This window comes from Prosopis cineraria, unplaced genomic scaffold (genome assembly GCF_029017545.1).
Source record: "Prosopis cineraria cultivar Desert tree isolate PC_DT_omini unplaced genomic scaffold, ASM2901754v1 PC10, whole genome shotgun sequence".
Lineage (NCBI taxonomy): Eukaryota > Viridiplantae > Streptophyta > Magnoliopsida > Fabales > Fabaceae > Prosopis > Prosopis cineraria.
The window spans coordinates 5575860-5600505 of record NW_026555341.1 but is presented as its reverse complement, the minus strand read 5'-3'; the positions used below and the strand labels follow the sequence as shown (position 1 = coordinate 5600505).

Genomic DNA, 24646 nt, shown 5'->3' with positions numbered 1-24646 from the left:
TTTCAAAATTTATTTACCCAAAAAATAACATCATTCAAAGAGACGATCACGTAAGCTACTTAATTAACTAATTACAAAACCCCATTATTTGGTTCATTCTTGCTGGGAGAATAGCATTTGGTAATTTTCAGATTAAATTACATAGTACTAGTCCACCAAAACATACACAACCATGAAAAGCAACTAACGCACTTTAACGAAACATTAAAAAAAATGTGGTTGGATTTCCCAGAGGGGCAGACTAGCGAGATTTACATTTTTACTGAGATGATAATGATGATAACAATAAAGCAGGGCACATGCAGTGTCCAATTCAAAGAGCGATTCATGATAATGTGTTTTCAAGGCAGCCAAACTTGCATGACTAGTCATGAAACACAGCCTCTCTGTTAAATTAGGTCACTTCACCACAGCGCTGCTTTTAATTTTCAAAAGCCTCATGCAAGGCGTGACGGCCCGTCCTTTTTCTCCACAATAATCTTCCCTTAAACAGCAACAAAAAAAGCTCATTTAAAAAATAAGACAAAACATGTCCTTTCACATTAATAATACCAGTTGCGTGCGTGTTAAGATCTTTTCGTTAGTCATTATATTCAAGAACCACCGAAGAAACTAAAAATGGGTGATACATATATGGGGTTACGTTGCAGAGGAATGGTAGACTACATGAAACCAAATTTGGCCGACACTTGAAAAAAAAAAAAACAACAACAACAAATGAGGACCACCAAATCAGGAAAAAGTTAAGAGTGGTGCATTTGACTTGCATGTCGCAGAATTTTATCTGAGCAAGTGGAAACAAACCTTCATGGAGCATCCTCACAAGCGGGTCCATCCTCCTCCTAATTTCGTGATTTCCGGCTAAGTCCCACACACCCCTCCTTATTCAACTAATAAATTGCCATTTTTATCCAACCAACTCAAGTTAGCATGAATAGTAGGATTTTTGTCACTTGAACAAGTGATTAGGAGTTCAAGTAACTATGAATTTGAATCATAATCCTTGTCTACATAATAACCTAGTTGAAAAGAATTTACCCTTTTACTCTCAGTAGCTTGGAAGAGAAATTTCTATGCTGGCAGGTCTACTACTTTTACTGACAAAAATTGCTAGTCTTATCATTTTTGTCTTTTCTTGGAAATCTTACTCATGATTTTCTCTGAGCGAAATGTGTAGGCCTATCGGGCCCAACAAAGTATAATATAGGCCCACAAAAACCCTTTTTTCAGTAGTTTTCAGATTTTACGTAAGCGTCATACAATCATCCTGGCCCGAAATAAATTCCACTAGGAAAGCTGGGACACCTGTGAGTTAACGTATCAACGAAGTTAAGTCGGGAAGTAAATTCTTCATACTATAATGTGCTCAAAAGTGCTTCAAATATAATAGCTTTTAGTAAGAGAATATCTATAAATTTAAAAAAAAAAAAACAAGTGCAATTTGGATGTGTGATGTATGATCAATAAACACTCATCTAAGGGGAAAAACACTCATCTAAATTCAATTCAATATTACTTGAAAACAAATTAAATTCCAACCGACTCGGGTCAAATCCTCAATTAAATAAATTAGCCATCCACCAAAATAAATCAATATCCAACTTTGTTTATCAATTGAGACGTTAAGACTTGATTAGCAGCTAGATTGTCACTTTTGATAACATATCAAGAAAAATTAATAGATCTGTTGATTAAATTACTCGTAAAGATATACATCTCCACGATTAAGATCTCTCTGTCCTGTGATATCTTGCAACGAGCTGCACAATCATAGCTGGTCTCCCTGCTTAATGAGTTGATCGTGACCTTTGTAAAAACAAAAGAAAAAGTGAACTAAATCAAAATGGTTGGCTCATGCAGGCTAATGTATGGTACTTATCAACCTTTTATAAAGTGTAAACAAGGGTGAGAGATTCCAAAGACCAATGTCCCAAAGTTGCATTATTTGTTACCGAAAGCCTTCCTTTTGTCCGTAAAAAAATTGAGGGAATGCGTTCTAATATTTGTAAACTATTTGTATTTGCAATTATTTAGTAGGAGAATTGATTCTTCAATTCAACGATTGCTCCAAACAAAAAGTTTGTACGAATCATGCGGATACCTTCGGCTAAGTCAAAAAGGAGACGAATGCAAAGATTCAGATCAAGACAATTAACTTGTGACAAAAGAAAAAGAATAAGAAGATCAAGACAATTAACTCACCTTCAAACCATCTATTACACTTTGCTATTTACACTCCAAAAGCACTTCACAGACTCGTTCTGAATTTCCATCACCTTGTACCACCAGTATATATCTTATTATAAAATCTACTGTGGCTTGACCTATCTCACTCTATGGTTCTAGCGATGAGAATATGCACATAATAATTACTCGCTAAAAAACTCTCGCACTTCAACTCAGGAGAGGCTTCTCTGCATCAAACTCGGCCTCTAAGCTATCTGCATCAGCGAACCCTTCTTTCCCTTTTGCCCAGAGCACAAAATAGAGCCCCGTGAACATGAGGAACATACCCACAAGGCTGCAATAGTTCAGTGTTATTATCAACACACCACAATTGGGGAATCATAAGATTTTCAACATCAAATTAATGACCAAGAAACTTGAAAACGTACTTGCCTTCCGATATTAATAGTATCTCCGAGAGTTACGGCAGACAAAATGATGGAGCAGACGGTAGAAATGGGACTGAACATGGACACCAAAACTGGTCCTTTCTTCTTTACTGCCCATCCATGGAAGCTGAAGCATAATCCAAGCACTGCACCTGCCTGAGCTTTTATATTTTTTTTCACGTTATAATAATACCCACGAAACGAAATCTTGCGACGCGTACAAAAGGTTCAAACTGAGAATGTCGTCTCAGGCCAATTATTGCTATCTCGTAATGTATAGTTAGAAGGAAGAGAAGAGAGCAGAATATACCAGAAAAGTAAAGCCAATGAGTTTCGCAACGCTGAGATATTGCCCACCAGTTTTCAATTTGTGATCTTCAAGCAACTGAGCTATTGCAGTCATGAAAGCTCCGAGTAAGGATATGGCTGCGCTGAGGGATATGGGTGCAGGAAAGTCTCGCAAAGTTAAAGCCTGCAAATATATATATATAGTGAGTAATGAAGAGCAAATTAACACAAGCTGTAAATATTTGTGGTATATGACTCTTTCATGGCTTCATTCCAAGTTACCTGCAAAACATAAGCGCTTGATAATATGAAGACAGCAGCCACAAGGTAAAGACAACCTTTGATCTTTTTCATATCAAACATAGCATCGGGTGGGAACGATGGCAATTTCATTCCGGCCTCTATTTTCGTCGCAGGTGAAGATATGCTCTGCATTATGCTCATTGCGAGAGCCCCTGCCACGCAGATTATCGTGCCTAAGATTTTGACTTTACTATATATGCTTCTTACGTTGATCTTCTCTAACCTGCCAACCATACGAATCACTGGAATTGAGGAACATAAATTTTGTAGGATTTAATTTGCTATTGCACTTCAAATCATTTAATCTGTATTTTGGGTACCTGAAAGTCCAGGCGATGAAGAAGATGAGGCCCGGTGCTAGGTTTGGCATGGCAGTTCCCATGGTTGGCGAAGTCAGTTTCATTCCTTTAAGGGAGAAGGACTGGAACAGAGTTACCCTGCATAGTTGCCGAGAGAGATGATAATTAAAACCCCAATTTATAAAAATGAATTCTACATGCATGAAGGTAATTAAAAGGGAAACAAATTAAAGATTTGGAAAAATACAGAAGGAATCTCACCCTCCAAAGGAAAGAATCAATATCTGCAGGATTAACTTGAAACTGAATTTCTGGGGCCACTTAGTCCTGCAACGAAAACAGAGCAAGTCAGAAAACTGCAAGTCTACCGCTCAATTTGAGAAGAAAGGGAGGGGGACCTTTCAAAGTAGATGGCGAACGGGAAGACGACGAGGAAAGTAGAGAAGCAAGTAAAAATGACAAGGGTAAGAGGATCGATCTCCAGAGTCATGAGATAGCTTTGAAACACAGCGTGGACGGCGGTGATGAACTGAACGGCGATCAGACCTCCGGCAATGGCCAAATCTTCAGCCATACTCTCCCTTACCATCTCCGCCATCACAAAGACACAGCCATTGCTCTCATTCTCTAGCTTTGATGCGTGTTTGTATGTTTTTACTGCCATTTTCCCGGTTCTTGGCGTGACCGGGAAGCCATGTTTAATTGAATTTGTCTGTTTGCAGATATTTGCTATTTGCTTTGCCCTTTTGACGATGATCAATTTCCCCACGTTCTCTGGTTTCCCTCTGGGCTCTTCCTTTGCGGTTATATATAGCATTAGCCTCTAGTCATCCTCTTTTGCACACTAAAAATCTAAAACAAAATTCGATTCTAATATTAGATATGGATATTTTCCCGGCTATGATTTATAAATAGGAATTAGGAATCTTATTCGTGAAAATATAATTTCCTAGAAACGATGGATATTGAAATAAAAGGTGGCATTAATCTGAACAGAGTGGGTGGTATTTGAATTTAGAATTGAGCATGCGTCGAGGGTGGAGTGAGAGTGACAAGTGGGTTAACATGCAAGGCTCCATTGCTGAGAGGTGGACACGACACAGTTTGATTTCATGGTGACGTCAACATCCAAAATTCCTAGTCCCCCGCAAAACCTGGGAATTATTTCCACATCATGATCAAACTGAACCTTCCCTCTCGGGTCTCCGGGAATTGAGGTCCCCTCTCAGCCCCATCCTCACATGATCCTCTGATCTCCTGCCGCTCACCACCGTTTCCCAGAAGACGGTTAATATGACCATGTTTTGTGTTTATGTTTTTAAGATAATTTTGTATAGTACTGTAATTTTTTAAAACAAGGTTTGAAAAAAAAAAAGAAAATTTGTTTGAGTTATTATTCTAAAAAAAAACATGTCTACAGCGGTAAAATAAGGGGTGAAATAATTACTTATTTTATCAATATAATTTTAACAATATATTTTTTATCCTCTAACTTTATATAAGGTTACAGTTTGATTCCTTAATTTTATAAAACATATTTTTAATTTTTTAACCTTAATTTTTTCTGTGCTGATCATTGTTATTTTAAAAAAATTAAACTTAATAAATTAATATTTGAAAATAGTTTATCAATAGTTAAAAGTTCAATGTAATTTTTTTTTATAAAACTAACAGTGTTAAAATGAAAGAACTAAAAATATATTTTATAAAATTAAAAGATAAAATAAAATATTATATAAAGCTAAACAATCAAAAGTATACTTTAAAAGTATGATATTTTCTTGTCTCCTTTTTTTTTAAGTTTTGCATGACAGAAAATAATAAAATATTAACAAGATATTCTTATTTTTAATTCTTCACAATAAATGTTTTCAAAACAAAAAAAAAACTGAAATGGAAGCAAGTAATCTAACAAGTCTCATAGTTTTTTTTTTAATATTACTCTATATTCTTAATATAAGACAAATTTTAAAATATTTTTTTTGTTTCTTAATATAAAATAGAGGAAGAGTAATTAATTTTATTTTTCAATTTAGCATTGTTTGTTTATTATGTGTCAATTCCAAGATAACAATTTGTCATAATTATTAATTGTATAGAAAGGGTAAAAATGAAAAGGTACATTTTTTTTATAGTTTTAATGATAGGGTAAAATAAAAATTAGCTAGTAAATTATAGGTCTATTAATGTTGACACTTTGGACTCTATTTTTTTAATATTTTATTTCAACTTTTAAAAATAGTGTAATCTAATTCTTACTATTAACTATTGTTAATTGACTAAAAAATAGCATAAATGATGTTAAAGATTATAGAAATGAGTAAAAATTTATAGTAAAAAATTCAAAAATTACAAATGACAAAAAAAAATTATAGAAAATGACTAAGAACAATTTATTGATCCCTTTTTTTTGTAATTTTTAAGGTCATGTTGTGGTTAATTGACAGTTAAAGTTAATTTTTATTAATGATAGAGGTTGAATTACACCATTTTCAAAAATACAAAGAAAACATTATACAAAAAAAAGAAAACTAGGGTTTCAAATATTCTTGAACTTATAATTTAAGGATCGGTTAACTCTTTTACTTTCAATGATATACTCCCTTAGTCCCTATATATAAGAGCTTTTTTAGAATTTTTTTCATCCTTGAATATAAGATGTTGTTAGCTTTTTTTTTTAATGAATGAATTATTATACTCTTATTAAATTAAAAAAATAAAAAGATAAGTACTCTCATTAATTTACTTTAAAAAAAGAGATTCATTTTTTATTTATAATAACTAGAGGCAAAATTGAAACGCTAATATGCTTTTAATTAGATAACTAATTTTTATTAATTTACATAATTCGATTAAAAATATCTTATATATAAAAACGAAAAGAGTAATTAATATTTCTTATTAAGCGTGAAATTAGTTAACTTTGTCTCCCTACAAGGGCTAGAGGGAGTATACACAAGGCAAGTTCATTAGAATAACAAAATTACCTTAAAATTAAATTATTTTCCACCATAAATTTAAATAAAAGTGATTTGATACGTTAATCCAAATGTTTACACTTTTTTGTGTAGAATTTGCGTGGGAATATTTTTGTTAACTGTGCATTAAAGATAGCCAAAAGAAAATAACTTATATTAAAAATTAAAAAATCCTTCTAAAACATTATTGACAAATGGGACTGAATGGAGCATGTGTTAAAAATCATTATAATTTAACAACAAAAAGTTAGTTCTAACTTCTAACAAAGGGAACTAGATCCTTCTAAATGCGATGAATCAAGTTCAAAGCCTTGTTAGAAAAGATAATGTTAGATTGTATCTAAAACTGAATTTATAATGACAAATTTATTCCTTGATAAATCATAATAGTAACACCACTTATCTATATGGCTTATAGCTTAGGGAGAATTATATTAAAGTTTCACATAAAAAAATAATTATTATAAAATTATTGACAAACTGCTAATATCAACTACCTTAATTTAATTGTCAATAAATTTTGTAAAAGAACCTAAATGTAATTACCTTTATAACATAGGAAGAATTATTATAGTCTATTCAACTCGATTTATGTTTATAAAGAATTACTTACATGCACTGTTTTTTTTATACAGTACATTCACTGAATATAATGTGAAATATGATAGGTTCAATCAATTAATGTTAATCCATTTAAATTTAAAAATTCCAACAAATTGTTTAAGAGTGGTAATTTTATGGTCATAGCAACTGTTCAAGAAATGCCCTCAGGGAACAACTATGGGCGTGTTTGAAATTATTTTTTTGTTATTTTAAAAATTAATATTTTATAAAACATGTTTTAAGGGGGAAAAAAGTAAAACAAGTGTTTTTCGAATTTTCACCTATTTTCTAAAACAACAATCTTAAAATATTTAAAAGATATTTTTATTTTTTTATTTTTTAAAATAATATTTAATTTTTTTAAAAAATATTTTTAAAAAACACATTATCAAATAATTTTTTTATTTTAAAAAATAAAAAATTATTCTCAAAACATATTCCCAAACAAGCCTTACATGATCATACGAAGGGGTGAATTTCTTTTCACTATTTTTTTTTTCTACCATTCTATCAGTGCAAATCTAAATTTTTATACTTTTAAAAGTTATTAAATCACGGAATTTAATTTAATAGTCTAGAGCCCAGATGATCCCTCCTCTGCGCGTGGGAACGCAAACTCCCTATGCGAAGGCTACTATGCAGTGGAGATAAAAAATTGCGGCAATGGGAGAATAATCTTGATTTTCTTCCATTAGGATACTGTAACTCAGGCATTAGGAGTCAACTTAACCGTTTCAGCTCAACCTCAAGACTCATCGCTGCGCTTGCTAAAGGTGGAACTTGTGCTGAAATTGCGTTATTTGAGGCCTCTCGATTATTCAATTCAGGCTCTAAACCAGATGCCTGTGCTCTGGTTCACCTTCTTCGAGCCACCACTAACCTGGGTTGGGACCCATTTGGACATCAGCTCCACAGCTACGTTTTGCGATATGGGTATTATTCTGACGCCAATGTCTCCGCCGCCCTCATCAGATTTTACGTTGGAATGCAGTCTCTCGGTGATGCCCACAAATTGTTCGTTGAAATTCCTCAACGAAATGTGGTTTCTTGGAACACTTTGATTTCCGGATACGTGCACACCGGACAGTTTCGTAAAGCCTTGTCTGTTCTGCTTCAGCTGGAAAAATCAGACGTTTATGCTGATGCATTCTCATTTACATCGGGTTTAGCTGCTTGCGGCCACCTGGGTTTCTTGAAGCCAGGCAAGTCAATTCATTCCAAGGTTTTGAAATTTGGGTTGGTTGGAGATACTGTTGTTGCCAATTGCTTGATTGATATGTATGGCAAATGCGAGTGTGTTGAAGAGGCTGTTCGAGTATTCTCTGAAATTACTGACAAGGACGTTATTTCTTGGAATTCAGTAATAGCAGCAGCTGCCAGTAACGGAAAAATTGAACAAGCACTCCATTTTTTGCACTTCATGCCTAACCCTGACACCATTTCATACAATGGACTGATAAATGGTATAGCTCAGATGGGGAGAATGGAAGATGCAATTCAGATTTTATCCATCATGCCAAATCCAAATTCTTCATCGTGGAATTCAATAATCACGGGATTTGTGAATAGGAATCAAGTTCCAGCAGCTTTGGATATGTTCAGTAAGATGCACTCAAGAAACGTAGAGATGAATGAGTTCACGTTTTCAGTCATTCTAAACGGGATTGCTTGTCTGTCAGCTTTGACATGGGGAGTGGTGATTCAATGTTGCACTATTAAGCATGGTCTAGATGCATCTGTGGTTGTCGGTAGTGCGTTAATCGACATGCACTCAAAATGTGGGCAGGTTAAGAATGCGGAATCAATTTTCAAATCACTGTCTAGTCGGAATCTGGTAAGCTGGAACGCATTGATCTGTGGCTATGCTCGCAGTGGTGATTCTGCCAGAGTTATCCAACTCTTTGAGCTGCTCAAAACGGAGGGACATACAAAACCTGATGGCATCACATTTCTTAACCTGTTTTTTGCGTGTTCCCATAATCAAATACCACTTGAGGTTGCAACTCAGTACTTCAAATCTATGATCAGCGATTATGGAATAGCACCGACCGTTGAGCATTGTTGTTCTATGATTCGGCTGATGGGAAAAAAAGGGGAGTTGTGGAGAGCTGAAAGGATGATTCATGAACTTGGCTTTCAGACATCTGGATTGGTTTGGAGGGCTTTGCTTGGTGCTTGTGAAATTAATAGAGATTTACAAATTGCAGAGGTTGCGGCTGTTAATTTGATGAAGTTGGAGGGCAATGAAGATTATGTTTACGTGATTATGTCTAATCTCTATGCTTCTTATCGAAGATGGGAAGATGTTAGTGTAATTAGGGGCCTCATGAGGAGGAAAAGAGTGAGAAAAGATGCAGGCTCTAGTTGGATAGAAGTAGAGAACTTTGTCCTGTATGCTGCTGCTACTGGAATAAAATAACTACCTCAGTTACTCTGTAAAGATAATCTGACGCTCATGTCTTCAAGTGAAAAACAAAGCCTCTTATCTATATTATTTTACATGCTAAGTCTTTAAAAGAAAACACTTAAAGTCAAATATGATACTCCCTCTATTCAAAAATATAAAGTATTTTTTGAGGAGCTGAATGTTAAAAAATGTAAGACATTTTTAATTTTTTGAAGTGTAATTATTATCTCTTTTTTTTCAAAAATATTCCTATTAATAATGACTTTATATTTTTTATAAGATGTTTAATAAAAGTAAATATAAAAAGATAAAGTTAATTTGAAAGTAGATAGTTACTTTATTGAAGAATAAAATTTAATTAAAAACATCTTATATTTTTTAACGAAAAAAGTATGATATTTTCCAATAATGGATATTTTTAAAATTATATCATAGATTTTTCAATAAATTTTGCAAAGAAACTTATAGTATGAAATATTAAAAAACTGTAAAGTTTTTATATTATGGACCATAAATATCATAACATATAGATATCAATTAACCTGCCTTCATTTCAGCCCACAGAACAGCCCATAAAATCATGGAATTCAGTTGTGAACATCAACATGTTCCATTGCGCTCTCCCGAAGGGCGAAGGTGACGGGAAGCGGATATAGGTAGTTAAAACGGGTTGCTTATTGATGTAGAGGATATACGTAGTTGGTCTTTAGGCTAATAAATTGGTTTACTCACGAAAACATAGATGTCTTGTAATGAACTTGACAAGTTTGCACCAAAACAAATCCTAGTTTGCACTAAAATAATGGAAAAGGCATGGTCTAATGACAGGAGGATCACATTGAAAACGTTACAATTGTGCCACGGCAACCTAGTAGAGACTTGGGAGAGAAACCAAAATGAAGCAATTCATGCCTTGTCGAGGTGATTTGACTCATTCCTAAGCATGCACTCCAAAATGTTAAGAAATTCATGAAAATAAAGGAATGTAACTACGTTTCAATGTTTTTAATTTCTAACTATATTTGATTGGTCTGGAAATGATAGGCAAAATAATTCGCAATCGCCCCCGTTTTTTTGTGTACCATGATCTCTCTGCATGGGTGGTCATACGATTGATCAACATGAATCAACCTCTCATGTCACAACAGCTAAAGAAATAGAGAAAAGGAAATCGACACGATAGAGGGACTTGAAAATCGAGTATAATAATAAATGGAGATAAGTGCAGATAGTCTGGAGTTTCTATTAGTAACTATGCTTTATGCATGATATAATTTCATAAAATTAGGCAGGCTAAATATTATTCGTCATGATACGAATTTATGAGCTTGAAAGAATCACAGAATTGCTGCTTGCTGGATCCCCATAAACATCCGAAACAAAAAAGCCTTCCGATACGTTAATCATATAATTTCTCTCCTGGCAGGTCACCTTGGTACTGACAATCCAAGCTCTATAAGAAACAAATAAAACAAGACTCAATCAGTAATATGCCTGATTGTAATTGTAAATAAATTAAAGAATGCAGAACCACATCAGTAAGCAAGAAATTCCTACATGTTACCAAAAAAAAAAAAAAATTCCTACACTTTACAGTTATAGTAGTGATGCCAAAACACGAAAATTGTGCACTCTTGTAACTTTACTTCAGAATAAGGTATAAATGGCCAAACACATCAACTACAATTTATGAGACTGACATTATCTATGGTTGTCCAGACAGTTTGAGGTCAAACGTACAAAGATAAATCCCACCTTCAAAACTGCATGCATGTCTCACGTCCCATCAATTCCATCTGGCCAAAGTAGCAGTTAGGTTATCATATTATGCTTCTTTATTATAAAAGTATATTGTAAATTTAATGCAAAATATTTGCATCCAAGAATCTGGCTGGCTGTCCTAAGTCCAAAAGTAGTTTATCAAAATTCAACACCCACCCCACTTATAGTTTCAATTTTCCTATTCAACACCCCAAGGCTTTTAACTTGTATCTTTTCCCAATAAATCCCACCCACAAGTACCGCTATTATCTTCTCTAGGACAGGAAGCCATCCTATTAGAGAGAAAGAGAGAAACATGATGACATTCTCCTCATATGCTAATAGGAGAGAATTCGAATTTCACAAATACAAAGTACAAACAACAGGTGGTATCAATGCATCGTTTGTTTGTTAACACAAAAAGACATGTAAAACATAAATCTTCCCTACACTTCATAGATATGTTGCTTGTTGAGAGTAAGAAGAGTTATAAAGACTGAGCAGTAACAGAACAAATCTCTTGAGGAAGCCATGTACAATAGGTCCACCGTAAATTATTTTGTGGAGCTTTAAACAATCCACAATATACAAACAATTAGGAAGAAACATAGTGATTAACGTAGTAAGGCATTGAAACCAAAATAGACCACTCATGAAGAATTCATCCAATGTTTCAATCATCATCTAAATTTCTGCTTGTACTGAGGAAAAAACTGCAGGCTGGGAGCTTCTAAAACCAAGCTAAATTTACTAAGAAAGCCACCATACCATACTACCAAGAATGAATAGAAGAAACAACCACAGATAATGTATCACTTTGCTTCGTTTGAGAGGAAGGAAAGAAGAGAGTCTACAAGTTATGAGCTGGATCATGCTTAATAGCTTTAGAAAATACTAATTTATATTGCTCTCAGTTCTTTCCTCCTCTCTTCGTTTCTTTCACTAAGTTCTAAAGCCACTATTCCCATAGGCATTTCATATGGAATTCCAATGAACACTTGAAACTTCCAGCAGAACTTTTTGATGATAATACAAAATGTATCTCTGTTCTAATACAGCTGAAGAGAGTGTTAAATGTTAAAAGATCGTTTTTATTCATACTTGATAATGAAGCTGTAGGCCAAAATAGGTAGGTCCCGCAGATCCCCAATTAACTATGTGCCTGCAGGAACCAAATTTTACAGTTAGTTGACATCAAAACTCCCAATTAGAGCACTTTCATTTCCTACTCTCAGCCTTCAAATGGTTCCACAAATCCCACTACCCATGGCCATGACACTATTACAGGTTCTGGTGTAAATCAGACTACGTGACTCTATCTGTCCAACTCTCAAAGTTCTCAATGCTTGTTTATTTGCTATTACCAGCTACAGATCTCAAATTACTCAAATAAGCATGTGATAGCGCCAGTACAAAAGTTATGAACGCATAGATTAATTAGATTCCTCAAGTAAATTGCAAACAAATTGGCAACAATAAGTCACATAAAGGTTAAAGCACGTTCAGGAAATCACCACAAAAGCTTCAAATCTATTTCCCCGTTCATTTCCAAAGTTCTTGAGACTCATCCAATTGAAAGCATATTGAATACAATTCAGATGCGAATAACAAACGTGGTCCAAAGGAAAATCAATATAAGAAGCAAGGAAGCTACTCACAATTGCTAATAATTTTGAAAAAGAAAGTATTAGAGGCCGGGAGAGGTGCAGCAGAGTGTACCCTGAGAAAGCGCTCGGCAACTCCTGGAATTTATGCTCAGGCAAGACGTCATTCTTGCAATGGCAACCGCACTGTGTAGTGGCAACATTGACTGCAGGCATCCCAACTCCGGTGCAATCTTACTGCAGAAAACATCAAGGAAAAAATAACCAAAAGAAAAATATAAAGTTTATATTTATTCGGAAACAGAAGTTCAAAGAACAGAGATTAAAACCTGGTTAAGGAGGATCTGCGAAAAGTAGAAGTGGTTGATTTGCCAGGAATAGCTGGAATTGTGGCTGATCTGGATGAACAAGTGCGAAGATTGGATTTGATGGAAGATTTTACGGACGCAAGAAACGTCCTTTGCGCAATTCTGCCGCAGCCTGAAGCCATTGGCGAGTGCAAGGTGAGGGAGAAAAACACGAAATAGTTTCGCCTCGACTTCAGTTGCAGAGCTGCGGGACAGAAGGGTTTAGGGCTTTGCGGTTGGCGTCACAGCTCCCCCGAAACGGTTCCGTATCGTGCATTACTATCTCTTTCCCACTCTTTTTGGGGTCAAACATTCTTTTTCCTATTAAAAAAGAACTACACTGGATTTTGGGCCTTCTTAGCTTGTTGTGGAATTGTTAAACGAAGATGAAGACCTTTTCCTTCATCCAAAAAAAAAAAAACAAACAAAGAAAAAAGAACACTGGGAGAAGCAATCTCTCCTCCCCTTATTTGGGATGTAAAAATAAAGAGGAAGGGAGAAAAAAAAAATGGGGAAATGAAGAGAGAAAGGGTATATTTTTATTGTATTGGGACTAATATATTTATTTTATAATATAATAATTTAAAAATGCCCCTCTCTCTTTGTGATCATATGCCCTTCTATTTTAGTTGTGTTTCTCCTTCTAATTTATGCTGCCATTGTTGCTCACTCCCTCCATGCAGGCCATCGTTCATGTTGGAGTTCAGATCTTTCTGCTAAGCCTCCCCCTTTTCATTTATTTTTCTTATTCTATTATAAGGTAATAAACTTATTGCTTGCTCATGCCTTTATTTTATAAATTATGAATAAATTATTATTAAATATATTATTGACAATATGTGTGTGTGAACTATGGATAATTATATACTTATAATTATATATTAAAAATATTCATAACTATATTTTATTAGGAAAAAATAACTTAACTAAAATAAGAGTTTGTTTGTATATATATTTATTTTTCCTTTCTTTCCATCCTAAATCAAATAAGGTATTATCCCTCTCCTCAATTAAAACTTCTTTTCTCCCTTCCTGAACCAAATAATGTATCATATCCCTTCCATTAAAACTCCTCATCTCCCCTTTCTTCCATTAAAATCCCTACCTTTCCCTCTTCTCAAATGAAACAGACCCTGACACAACCAAAAAGTGAAAAAAAAAAAAAGATGAAGACCTATTCACCAAAAGCAAAAGGAAGACTATATCCCAAAAAAAAAAAAAACAAAGCAGGAGGAGGAGATAAATGACCTTTCAAGTTAGGTAAATCAATTTCAAGGCATTAAAATCGGGAGAGAAAAAAGAATTAATGACTTTACCAATTTAGTATTGAAAATTGAACTAAGCATTGATCTGAATTGTTATGTCATGGTAACCCTAAATCCTTGAGTTAAGGCTTAATCAATGTTAAGATATGGATTTCAAAATATGACTTACGACTTGTAATCCAAAGTGAAACTTTATCGGTAGCTAGCCTTCCGGAAAAATAGTAATTGACAAACTTCACAAACTTTTTTGTTCCCCTCCACTCGCAAGAAACGAGCTGGTTTTCTTCGGAAAATGTATCAACAAAAGAGATACCTTGTTTGCTTTTATAACTCAGGCCTCGCATATATTCTTTTTTTCATGCTTTCCATGCCTTTTCCCGGCGGGCTCTCATTGCCCTTTGCTTTTCCAATTTCCACGCTCCCTTATTACGTGTCTACTGTTGTCTAGTCGAGTCTATAAACCATCTTGTCTGTAAGTCCAGATATTATTTTCGATATATGATAGCTTTCTCAAATAAAATAAAAAGATAATCCATCGAGATCAAACCCTCAGGCACCATCCTTTGACGTCGAAATTTCCTTTCCTTTGATCGTAAATTAGTAAATTCTTCTGAGATTATGCATACACTTGCATCAAAGAATATATGATGGGGGACAAAAGGGGAAAATTCTACGTAGATAAAAATATTATCAACAATCCCAGAGTCAGAGAAACAGTCCATTTGGACATAGCGCTTTCTGACTCTATGGCAAGATTGGACGAACTTTCAGACTGTAATAAAGTACTAAACGCGAAGTTAGGGTTTGACCCATACAGAGCCTGAACTCCCTCCACGTCATCAATCTTCAATTCTACCTTCTTCGTCCTCGGTTTCAAGCTCGGGTACATAACGGCTCCTTTAACCGAAGAGTGAGCCAGGCCGAGTATATGTCCTATCTCATGCGTAACCACAGATTCCAAATCGACGGCTACCTTTGACTTATCCCGCTCGAAATCGACGGACCACGTTTCAGCAGCGTCCAAGTGGAATCTCCCATTTTCCGGGCAAAAAGCATGCGCTAAAACCCCAAGCACCCCGTCAAACGGCTGTCCGTCACCGTGATTCCTGTGGTAAAACCCAATCCGGATATCGGCCGATTCGTATCGACTCGTCTCCCGAAAATTTACCGGAATCACCGATGCCCAGCGTGAAAAGGAGCGCTTAAAAACTGTCCTAATTTCCGATATGCTGAGCCGTTCAATCAAGTTGTCAGGGGAGAAAGCATACGTCAGAGTCATCGGAGAAGCCCGAACCCACCGTGGCTTACCGTTAAAGTAAGAGAAGTGACGAGTTGAATGGGTTACATGCGACGAGTCATCGCTTACCCCGCATCTTGGCATCGTGATGGTTGATATGGTGTGAGAGTCAAGTTTTCCGGTGACGGGCAAGCCCAGCCTCTTTTGGTAAAGCAAAAGAGCCGACTCAAACCGAGCATCGAAAGTATTGGTGAAATCCGACGTCGTACCAACTCTAGGGAGATAACCGAATTGGCGGAAGTACTTCTTGAGCTCCGATACGCCGATGATTTGGCTGCCTCTCTCTGCGTTTAGCAATCTAGAGAAATTGTGCCACGTGGCGTTGTGACTGTGAGCTTCGGCGGTTATTACAGTTGCGGTTTCGGGGATGGTCCTGACGGGAAAGCAAGGGCGGGAAAGCAAAAGGGAAACAAAGGTGAAGAAGAAAAAGCAACGGTAACTAGAATTTAGGAACATAATAACAATAATAGTTGTTTCGATCGGGACTGGAGGCCCGATCGGCGTCAGGAAGGACGAAGAAATATTTGGACAGAGTTAAAGAAGTCTTATCATGGATCAGCACATATATAATTACTAATTGCGATTGTAATGATTCTGAATTTGAATTAAAATTTGATGAAAAACTTGTCTTTGGTATGATGGAAGCCAAATATAAGATGTTAAAGCTAAGAAGATTCTGCCTTTTTTATTGGGAATTCTGACTTTTGAAGTGTGATGGTGGGTAACCCATGGGTTTTGTTTCCAACTTTCCTTTCATATGCAAATGTATAGTTGCGTTTTGGTTTGTACTGAAAGAAAATTGCAAATAAAAGGAAACGTGTTCCCAGTTTCAAGTACGCATGTATGATACGGATTAGTTTGCTCAACAAGAGATTGGCTGACTCGTACTCTGTTTCTGGTCGTGAGGATATATATGTGTATATATATCAAGAGTTTTTGTTTTGACCTTTTTGACGAACAAAGACAATGATTGGATATGTAAGAAGAAAATTAATAATTACAATTGAACGTGATAATATCATAATACAGAGTGATCTTCCTCTGAATTCCTTTGCAGCATTACTGTAATTCCCTCCTTTCCTGATCAGTAATTGCTGCGCCATTTAACCAAGCAATCAAATTAGAATGTTTATCCACAGAAGTAATCCATTTGAGTGAACCGCAACAATTAGCTGAATAGAATTCTTTTGCGGCTAGTCCATGGCATCATATAATATACATATTGTATGTTACTATTAGTTATAATTAATCCAATTTTCATGTCACCTGGAAACTCGCTGATACTGAATATATCTGCCTCGAGCACCAAGTGAGTACGAGAAAGGAAAAGTGTTAGCGAGAGCCTGAAGAAAAATAACAACAACAAAAGCAGTGAAAGAAAATAACTTCAATACGCAGTCTTAATGGCTAACGATCGTATAAGGTGTCACATTCAGGAGATGAGATAATCAGGCAATACGGCGATACGTACTGCACGCAGGATGGGCTGTATTTGCATATATAAAAGTACATGTACGTAACCTCTACGGTCATTCACTGCTTAACTTCTCAGTCGCAGATGTTTATGTATATGACACGCAAGTGCAAGTCTTTAATGCTTCGTTTGGTATAGTGAAAATAATTTTGATAAAAATAGAAATTAATATGGAAGTAAAAATGGATATGGATATGGATATAGATATAGAATTTAAAAATATGTTTAGAATGTTCATGGAATTAGAAAATTATTTTTATTAAATATTAATATTAAAAATATGAAAAGACTAAAATGCCCCTCATCTCAAAAAAAATTGCCCCAACCCAGTTCATCCAAATCAAAGCAAAGTTCAAGCAGACTCCAGGTCCCTCATCCCGAAAAAATTTGCCCCAACGTAGATCATTCGATTCAAAGCAAAGTTCAAGCAGACTCCAAGTCCCTCATCCTAAAAAAATTAAAAATATTTATGCAAAAATCATGATCCATCAGAAATTGCAGATGCAACCTCCATTAATGATTGATTCAAATAGGTGGAAGCAAGGGATGGCACGGAGGAAGATGACGACATCATCGAGGTTCTGGAAACTCATTGCCCACAGCAATGTCGCTGCCATCGTTGAGGACTTCCTTGGATGCGATGGGGTTTCAATCGCCGACTAGATAGTTTTGAAAGGAAGAACTGACAAAGTGAATTTGTGAATAAGAAAACCCAGAGCACCCTCCATGACTTCTCTCTACAAATTTATGAGAGAGGGGGAAGAAGACAAAATGATAAGGAGTGGTGGAAGTGGAATCAGTGAGGGAGGAGGTTGTTGATCTTGGAGAACGAGTGATGGCGGCTAAGCAACAGAGTTCGAAGATTGAACATCGAAGGTCGATCTTCACTGTCAATGCTGAAGAGGTCAGCATCATTCACCTGTGAGAAGGTGTGAGGGGACGAGAGAGAAAGGGTAAAAATTAAAAGAGGATATGTGGAATTGCAAAATTGACTTTTTTTTATGGAACCCAATTCCATCAATTTTGATAGAAATGATTTCCATGTGGAAGTCATTTTCAACTTCATTTTAACCAATCAAATATAAAAAAATTTTAACTCCATCTCCACATTCATTTCCACCCTCTAAATTCCACCATACCAAACGGGCCCTAAAGATTATGGAAAAAAATTTCAATCTATACCTCTAGATCAAATATTATGAAAAAATAGAGCCTTAAAATTTGAAATTTCACTGCACACTGAGGGTAATGAAATGAAATTAAAATACAAACTAAAATTATCACATTGTCCCTAATGGCTTAAGTTTGTTAAAAGTCAATTGCAAATTCTTCATACGAAGTTATTCATTTATCATATTGAAGTAGTTAATTTTTCTATTAGAGTTGTTTTGTGCATGTAACATTCTAATTTTTAAATAATAAATTAATTGGGTAAATTGAAGTTTTTAATGGAGGAATTTTGATGTGGATTGATACTATTTTAAGGTTTAACTTAGGGAATAAATTTATATTTGAGATTGCTTAGAGTTAACCACATGCTTAGGCACTTGATTATAGGCTAAATTGGGCCAAGAGACATATAAGAGTGTTAATTAGGATCCAAAATATGTTAATGGGTCGAATGGGGCCCAAAAGGGTATTTTGGGCCAAGATGTTTGACAATACACGAAGGTGCAGGTCACAGATGTAACCCCAAAACAAGACCATTTGGTTTAGGGGTCATCCACACATGGACAAGTTTGCACTTGTCTCAACTTTGCATGGACAAGGCATTGTTAAAGTGTCCTTGTTCTGTAAAATTTAACAAAACATGAGAGGGAGAAGGAAAATCAAAAAGAGATTGTATTTGACTCTACTAGAGCATGAGAATCCAATGATCTAGAGGTGTTTTCAAGTCGTGCAACCACTTTAATTGAGCTCTTAGTCCTCTAAATAATCATTCTACATAGTTTTCTTTATGATTTGGGAAGATTTTCATATTTGGATTTTCTTATAGATGATCAATCCAAACCTATGATGATTTATTATGCTCATCCACATTGCTAGGAGTGTATTAAATGATATGGACCATATATTTGAAGTTAGAACTTGAATTTAGCAATTTTGAGTGGAACCAGAAGTCTTTGAGATTGAATTTGAAAATAAATCTGAATTGTTGGGGTGTTTTGTTATGCCTAAATGCTCGTTAAACGTAGATAAATGTTATTAAGATGTTATAATGGTGATTTAATGCATAAGAACAATTTTTTATTTTTTGAAATATTTTTGGACAAATTTTTAAATATGTGATGATAAAATATTGATATTGGAAGTAATTTGAGAATTTATTTATAGTTTATAAATGTAAGAGGATTTTAAAGAGAATTTTTAGGAGGGTCAAGTGAGTACTAACCTTAATTTAGTGCTATTGTGGCTTCAAGCCTAAACTTTCTAACTATAAAATTAGAGTTATTTATTGACTTTAATATTTGATACTATGAAATGATTGTGTAGACTGTATTAATAAAAAGAGCGATAAAAAGGGGTTGTGACGGTTGTCCAAATCATAAAGTAACCACTATTAATATGCGATTATGTGTGCGTTATAATTGACTATGTGTAATTTTATCTTATTTGAAAATTATGTTGTATTTGGAAAAGTATTTGTCATGTGAGATGCTATATACATATTTATATACAAACATATACATTGTACAACATGAAATCTTGTTTTCATAAGCATGAAAAGTGTTTGAATATATTTTCTTGTTTGAATATGTTCTAATATGCATGTGTTGCTAGGTTTGAAATAAATATAAGTTGGTGATTTTTGTTTGAAGATAATATACCATGTGGTATGCCCTTATTAGACTCAATGAGTGGCATTTAGCTTAGACAGACTTATATTTGGTTGGGTTTGTTGTCTATTGGCATGGTGTGAGGGAGGATACATGATGTATTATACATTTTTATTTACATTGTTTAGATAAATTGTGTTTGGAAACCTATTGTAATATGCCCACTTTACAAATGCATTATTAATTGCATCACATGTATCATTGTATATTAATTATGGTTACTAGGACTTTTAAATCTCATCTTTTATGGTTAAAATTTTTACAAGAATGGATTCGACTGAGGAAACACTAAAGGCGTGATTTTAGTGCATGAGACACCACTTTTTACGTTGCTTCTTTATTTGATTGATGCTATATATATTGTGCCAATTTAAGATATATATTATTTTGTAGGCCATGTACACTAAAATTTTGATTTGCTGCATCTATATGGTCAAGAGGATTTTGTTTGTTCCTCTTCGCTCTTTACTTGATTTGAATAATGTACCATGAGAATTATGCTTATCTCTCATGGCCATATATTCGACTTTTATGTTTGACCATGAGGATTATATCTATCTCTCATGGCCCTAACTGCTTTTTGAGATATTGGTGATATTGTCAAATTTGTTTGTAATTATTGAGTAATTAGTAAGGTTGTATGAATGTGATCATGTCGTGATCAAGTATGCACCCAAGAACTATTCCTGGCTAAGGCTAAGTTTGAAATGTTTGTCAATATTATTCACACCCATCTTGGGTATTGTTGTTGTTGTTAAATAACTTATTGTTTGAAAAGTATTAGTGACTTAACCATGATTTATCTTATACCGATTGGAGTGTACACTTGAGTTACGTTGTTGTCTCAAAAATTTGTGTTTATAAATTGTTTGAAATTTTGTCACCTTATGAGTCATGTTTCTGTGCTTAATTAAAATCTTAAAACCATTACTTGATTTGAATGTTAGCATCTTTTATGGGATTCCTCGATGTAAATTGTTTTCCATTTTTTTCTAGTAGGTATAACTTACTATCACTGATATTCTAATTACCATAATAGAGTTTAAATATTATGTTAATTTTTTTTATTATGGGAGATCTTTTCTACCATGATAGGTTATTTATGAAATAATTTATTTATATGATAAACTCTTTCTTGCCATGGCAGGCATTTTTTTTTATCATGTTAAAGTGTTTAATAACTTATCCGTCTACAAAAGATAGGTTTAAATTTAGAATGTTACAGTGCATATAACTTTACTTGATTTTTATTCTTAGTGATGCTACTATGGTAAAAAGATATGCAAATTCTATGCATTGTAATTGTTCATTGCTCATATTAAAGTGATTATTTTTTCGATAAGAGTTGCTTGAACATGTGGTTTCACTTGATTTTATTCTCAATGTTATTATCATGGTAAAAATGATTGTAAATTTTTCATATTAAAATTGTTCATTTTTCATATTAAAATAATAAATTATCCTACAAGAGTTGTTGGTACATGTAACTTCACTAGTTTGTATTTAAAATTATTATCATGGTAAATGAAGTTACAAATTTTCCATGCTGAAATTGTTTTGTTGAATTGATTAATTTTCTCATTGAAGTTGTTTGTGTACATAGCTTCATTTAATTTTTATTTTTAATTTTGTTATTATAATAAAAAGAGTTAAAAATTCCCATACTTTAATTGTTTATTGTCCATATTGAAATGGTTATTTGTCTTATAGAAATTGTTTGTGTGCATAGCTTTAATTAATTTTATTTTTAATAGTGTTATCATGGTATAAATAATTGAAAGATCCCTATATTAAAATTTTTCATTAATGATTAATCATCTTACAAGAGTTGGTGCGCATATTTTTACTTATTTTTATTTAAATTATTATTATCATGATAAATAAAATTACAATTTTCTCATATTAAAATTGTTTATTTCCTTACAATAATTATTCTCCACACAGTTTATTTGTAACTTTATTACATGCACACAGACATGTTGGCACTGCTCGTCATCCTCTTTTCATCCCAATAAGAAGACACTGGGCGTTGAGAGTCGATATTCCACGTGACAGTCTTGTCTTCCTTCCCTGAAATGAAAAAAAAAAAAAAAATAATTTAACGTAATTTATCTCATTTAAATATTCATTGATCTAAATGTTGTTGGAAAAAAAAAAAGTTCGATTTTTCTTTCTAGAAAAAAATCAGTTCTTCTAAGGTTCCCCCGCACGCGTTCATTTATCGGCAACGAATTGGAAAGTGCTCCGTGAGCAAGTGGAAATCAAAAAAGCGAAGTTTGACTTCGGCTCCATTGACCTGTGTCAAGCTTCTCCACATCATCAACCAGCCTCCGTCGCTGCCGTTGCCATGTCTTCCTCCTCCTCCTCATGGAAGATGCCCTCTCAGTCGCCATTAAAATACACACAACAGTAATAGAAAGTCCACCGAACTATAAAACAGTGGCCTCATCTCAAACACCCGACACACCCTTCACCTTCACCTTCACCATGTCTGTGATTAACATGCCTTCCCATCAATTTTTCTTACTGTTCATCTTACCGACGTCGTGGATGGTGCGGGCAATGGAAGCCAACAGTATTGGATCAGTGATTATGAGTGAATTTTTTCCAAGATTATGAGTGAAGTAATTGAATGGATTTTCATATTAGTAGTAGTGTATAAGCATTTTGATATTTATGATCGAAGGTTCTGTTTGGATAAATCCAAATTTTACATTTGAAAAGTGAATTTGATTTTTGAAAAGTCTAATGTGATTTGTTCAATAAATTTCACCCACGTTAACTTTTAAAAAAGCACGTTTAAACGGCTATGAAGGTGGGTTTTCAGAAATTGATGAACTGGAACTTTTGGGAAGCACATTTAACTTTTTCACTGATATTCTATTATCTCAATATTCAAATGCTTTGGTTTTGTATAATAAAAAAATTAAAGATCAAAATTAATTACAAAATAATCCTAACCTGGTAGACTAGCAGGTCAAAGTGTTTGGCTAGGATAATACAATGGTTTTTTATGTGGATAAAAAATAATATTGACCTATTGAATTTTATTTGTAATTTAAAAAAACTGATCCATATTATTTTTCTCATGCGACCTTTTTTTTTTCTTTTGTACTTACTAGACCAGTTTTCATACTTTCAGTAATCATTCTCTATAACTTTTTTACTCAACTAACAATTAAATTAATATTTCACCTGTTAAAAAAGGCAGGGTATTTTTAATTTTTTAAAATATAATTATTACCTTTCTTTTATAAAAGTGCTCTTATTATATAAATTATTTTATATTTATTTTAGAGTAAAATATCTTATTAAATAAAAATAAATATAAAAAATAAAGTTTATTTAAAAACAAGTAGTTACTTTATTAAGAATGAGATTTAATAAAAAATATTTTATATTTTTAAATAAAAAAGTGATATTAACAAGGGCAACATTGTTTCATTTTTAATACATAAAGAGTAATATTTCGTCACCTTTTACTTGTGGGTGCCTTGTGCGTCTATAAGAAGTTGAGGGATATATTAATACTTCAACCTACCCACGAGTTTATTTAGTTGGTGCAATAATAGTTATATATAATTTTAATAAAATAAAATTTACAAATAATTCTAGTTTTATGCATTTTGGGTATGAAAAATATGATTAACCTTTATGATGATAATATTGAATCATATATCTCCATCATCAGTTTTAAATATAGTTTCAAGTGTTGCTTTTGATCGAGAGATGAATAAAGTTTGTGATTCAATTAGAAACTATATTTTACATTATAAATCAAACAATTAATTATGTTAATTTTTAATATTAATTTAAACTATTTATTATATAATCTTTTTTCAACATATCAAATTATATTTTTTTTATAATTTATCATGCCAAATTTTCTGTTATTTAAAATTTTTATCACAATTTTAAATTTTTTTAAAATATCATATTTGTATAAAAAAATTATAAATCATTATAAATGATATTTTTAGTGATTATATATTCACAAAAATATTTCATTGTATATAATTCAAACAACTTTTAATTCATTAAATTATTTTTAAAAAATATATTTAAATATAAATTTTACTACAATAATTAACAGTTACTCCCTCCATTAAAAAATGTGAATATTTTTTGAAAAGTTAGATATTAAAAAATATAAGGTATTTTGTACTTTTTTAAGATGTAATCATTATCTTTTTTAAAACAAATATCCCTATTGATAATAATTTTATATTTATTGTAAGGTATTTAATAAGAATAAATATGAAAATATAAGATTAGTTTAAAAGAATATAACTATTTTATTAAGGATGAAATTTAATTAAAAATATTTTATATTTTTAAATAAAAAAAGTATTAAATTAATTTTTATAAAATAAACTTTTGACAAACTAAATTTTTTACCAATAGAAAACTAAACACACAAGGCTTCTTGGATTTCGCTTTCAAAACGCAATTAGATTTGGATTGTGTGGATGAGGGATTGGGGAGCTTCCACTATGACTTCATGGATGGTTTGATTTCTTTTGCTGTCACTGGCAATCGAGGCCGAGGGCCCTGCATTTCCCCTGTTT

General features: G+C 33.4%; 4 protein-coding genes across 8 annotated transcripts; 1 reads left to right on the top strand and 3 right to left on the bottom strand.

Annotated features, from left to right (window-relative positions):
- Positions 1-1742: 1742 nt before the first annotated feature.
- LOC129321537 (WAT1-related protein At5g47470-like) lies at positions 1743-4288 on the bottom strand. 2 transcript variants are annotated; one of them, XR_008596025.1, is made up of 8 exons: positions 3904-4288; positions 3767-3832; positions 3527-3643; positions 3186-3429; positions 2926-3087; positions 2620-2771; positions 2203-2521; positions 1743-1806 (listed from the first exon to the last, which is right to left on the bottom strand). XR_008596025.1 is itself a non-coding variant. In XM_054967331.1 (7 exons), the coding sequence occupies exons 1-7, from the start codon at positions 4167-4169 to the stop codon at positions 2395-2397; spliced, it is 1134 nt and encodes a 377-aa protein (XP_054823306.1). In that variant the 5' UTR covers positions 4170-4288; the 3' UTR covers positions 2185-2394. The 2 variants fall into 2 exon arrangements, 1 of the variants encoding a protein (XP_054823306.1); XM_054967331.1 differs by lacking the exon at positions 1743-1806 and having other exon boundaries at positions 2185-2521.
- A 3391-nt stretch (positions 4289-7679) lies between these two features.
- LOC129321534 (putative pentatricopeptide repeat-containing protein At5g47460) lies at positions 7680-9557 on the top strand. Its single transcript, XM_054967327.1, has one exon. It carries the CDS (start codon positions 7709-7711, stop codon positions 9503-9505), a length of 1797 nt encoding a protein of 598 aa, XP_054823302.1. The 5' UTR covers positions 7680-7708; the 3' UTR covers positions 9506-9557.
- Positions 9558-10679: 1122 nt separating this feature from the next.
- On the bottom strand, positions 10680-13501 carry LOC129321543 (protein NONRESPONDING TO OXYLIPINS 2, mitochondrial-like). 4 transcript variants are annotated; one of them, XR_008596026.1, is made up of 4 exons: positions 13188-13501; positions 12974-13095; positions 12356-12416; positions 10680-10946 (listed from the first exon to the last, which is right to left on the bottom strand). XR_008596026.1 is itself a non-coding variant. In XM_054967340.1 (4 exons), the coding sequence occupies exons 1-3, from the start codon at positions 13346-13348 to the stop codon at positions 11270-11272; spliced, it is 303 nt and encodes a 100-aa protein (XP_054823315.1). In that variant the 5' UTR covers positions 13349-13501; the 3' UTR covers positions 10680-10946; positions 11234-11269. The 4 variants fall into 4 exon arrangements, 3 of the variants coding, with proteins under 3 accessions (XP_054823315.1, XP_054823314.1, XP_054823313.1); XM_054967340.1 differs by lacking the exon at positions 12356-12416 and adding an exon at positions 11234-11289; XM_054967339.1 differs by lacking the exon at positions 12356-12416 and adding an exon at positions 11249-11289.
- Positions 13502-15046: 1545 nt separating this feature from the next.
- LOC129321540 (metalloendoproteinase 1-MMP-like) lies at positions 15047-16282 on the bottom strand. The gene has a single exon (XM_054967333.1). The coding sequence runs from the start codon at positions 16221-16223 to the stop codon at positions 15141-15143; it is 1083 nt and encodes a 360-aa protein (XP_054823308.1). The 5' UTR covers positions 16224-16282; the 3' UTR covers positions 15047-15140.
- Between the last annotated feature and the right edge of the window lie 8364 nt (positions 16283-24646).

Bases quoted from the DNA above. Each gene is read 5' to 3' on its own strand.
- LOC129321543 (XM_054967338.1), bottom strand. From the start codon at position 13,348: ATGGCTTCAGGCTGCGGCAGAATTGCGCAAAGGACGTTTCTTGCGTCC. The intron at 13,096-13,187 runs GTTTTAATCTCT...TGTTTTCTGCAG, and splicing joins CGCAGATCCTCCTTAACCAG to TAAGATTGCACCGGAGTTGG. The intron at 10,947-12,973 runs GTACACTCTGCT...TGTTTCTTATAG, and splicing joins TTGCCGAGCGCTTTCTCAGG to AGCTTGGATTGTCAGTACCA.
- LOC129321534 (XM_054967327.1), top strand. From the start codon at position 7,709: ATGCGAAGGCTACTATGCAGTGGAGATAAAAAATTGCGGCAATGGGAG.
- LOC129321540 (XM_054967333.1), bottom strand. From the start codon at position 16,223: ATGTTCCTAAATTCTAGTTACCGTTGCTTTTTCTTCTTCACCTTTGTT.
- LOC129321537 (XM_054967331.1), bottom strand. From the start codon at position 4,169: ATGGCAGTAAAAACATACAAACACGCATCAAAGCTAGAGAATGAGAGC. The intron at 3,088-3,185 runs GTAACTTGGAAT...ATATATTTGCAG, and splicing joins CAAGCGCTTATGTTTTGCAG to GCTTTAACTTTGCGAGACTT. The intron at 2,522-2,619 runs GCAAGTACGTTT...GAACTATTGCAG, and splicing joins GATACTATTAATATCGGAAG to CCTTGTGGGTATGTTCCTCA.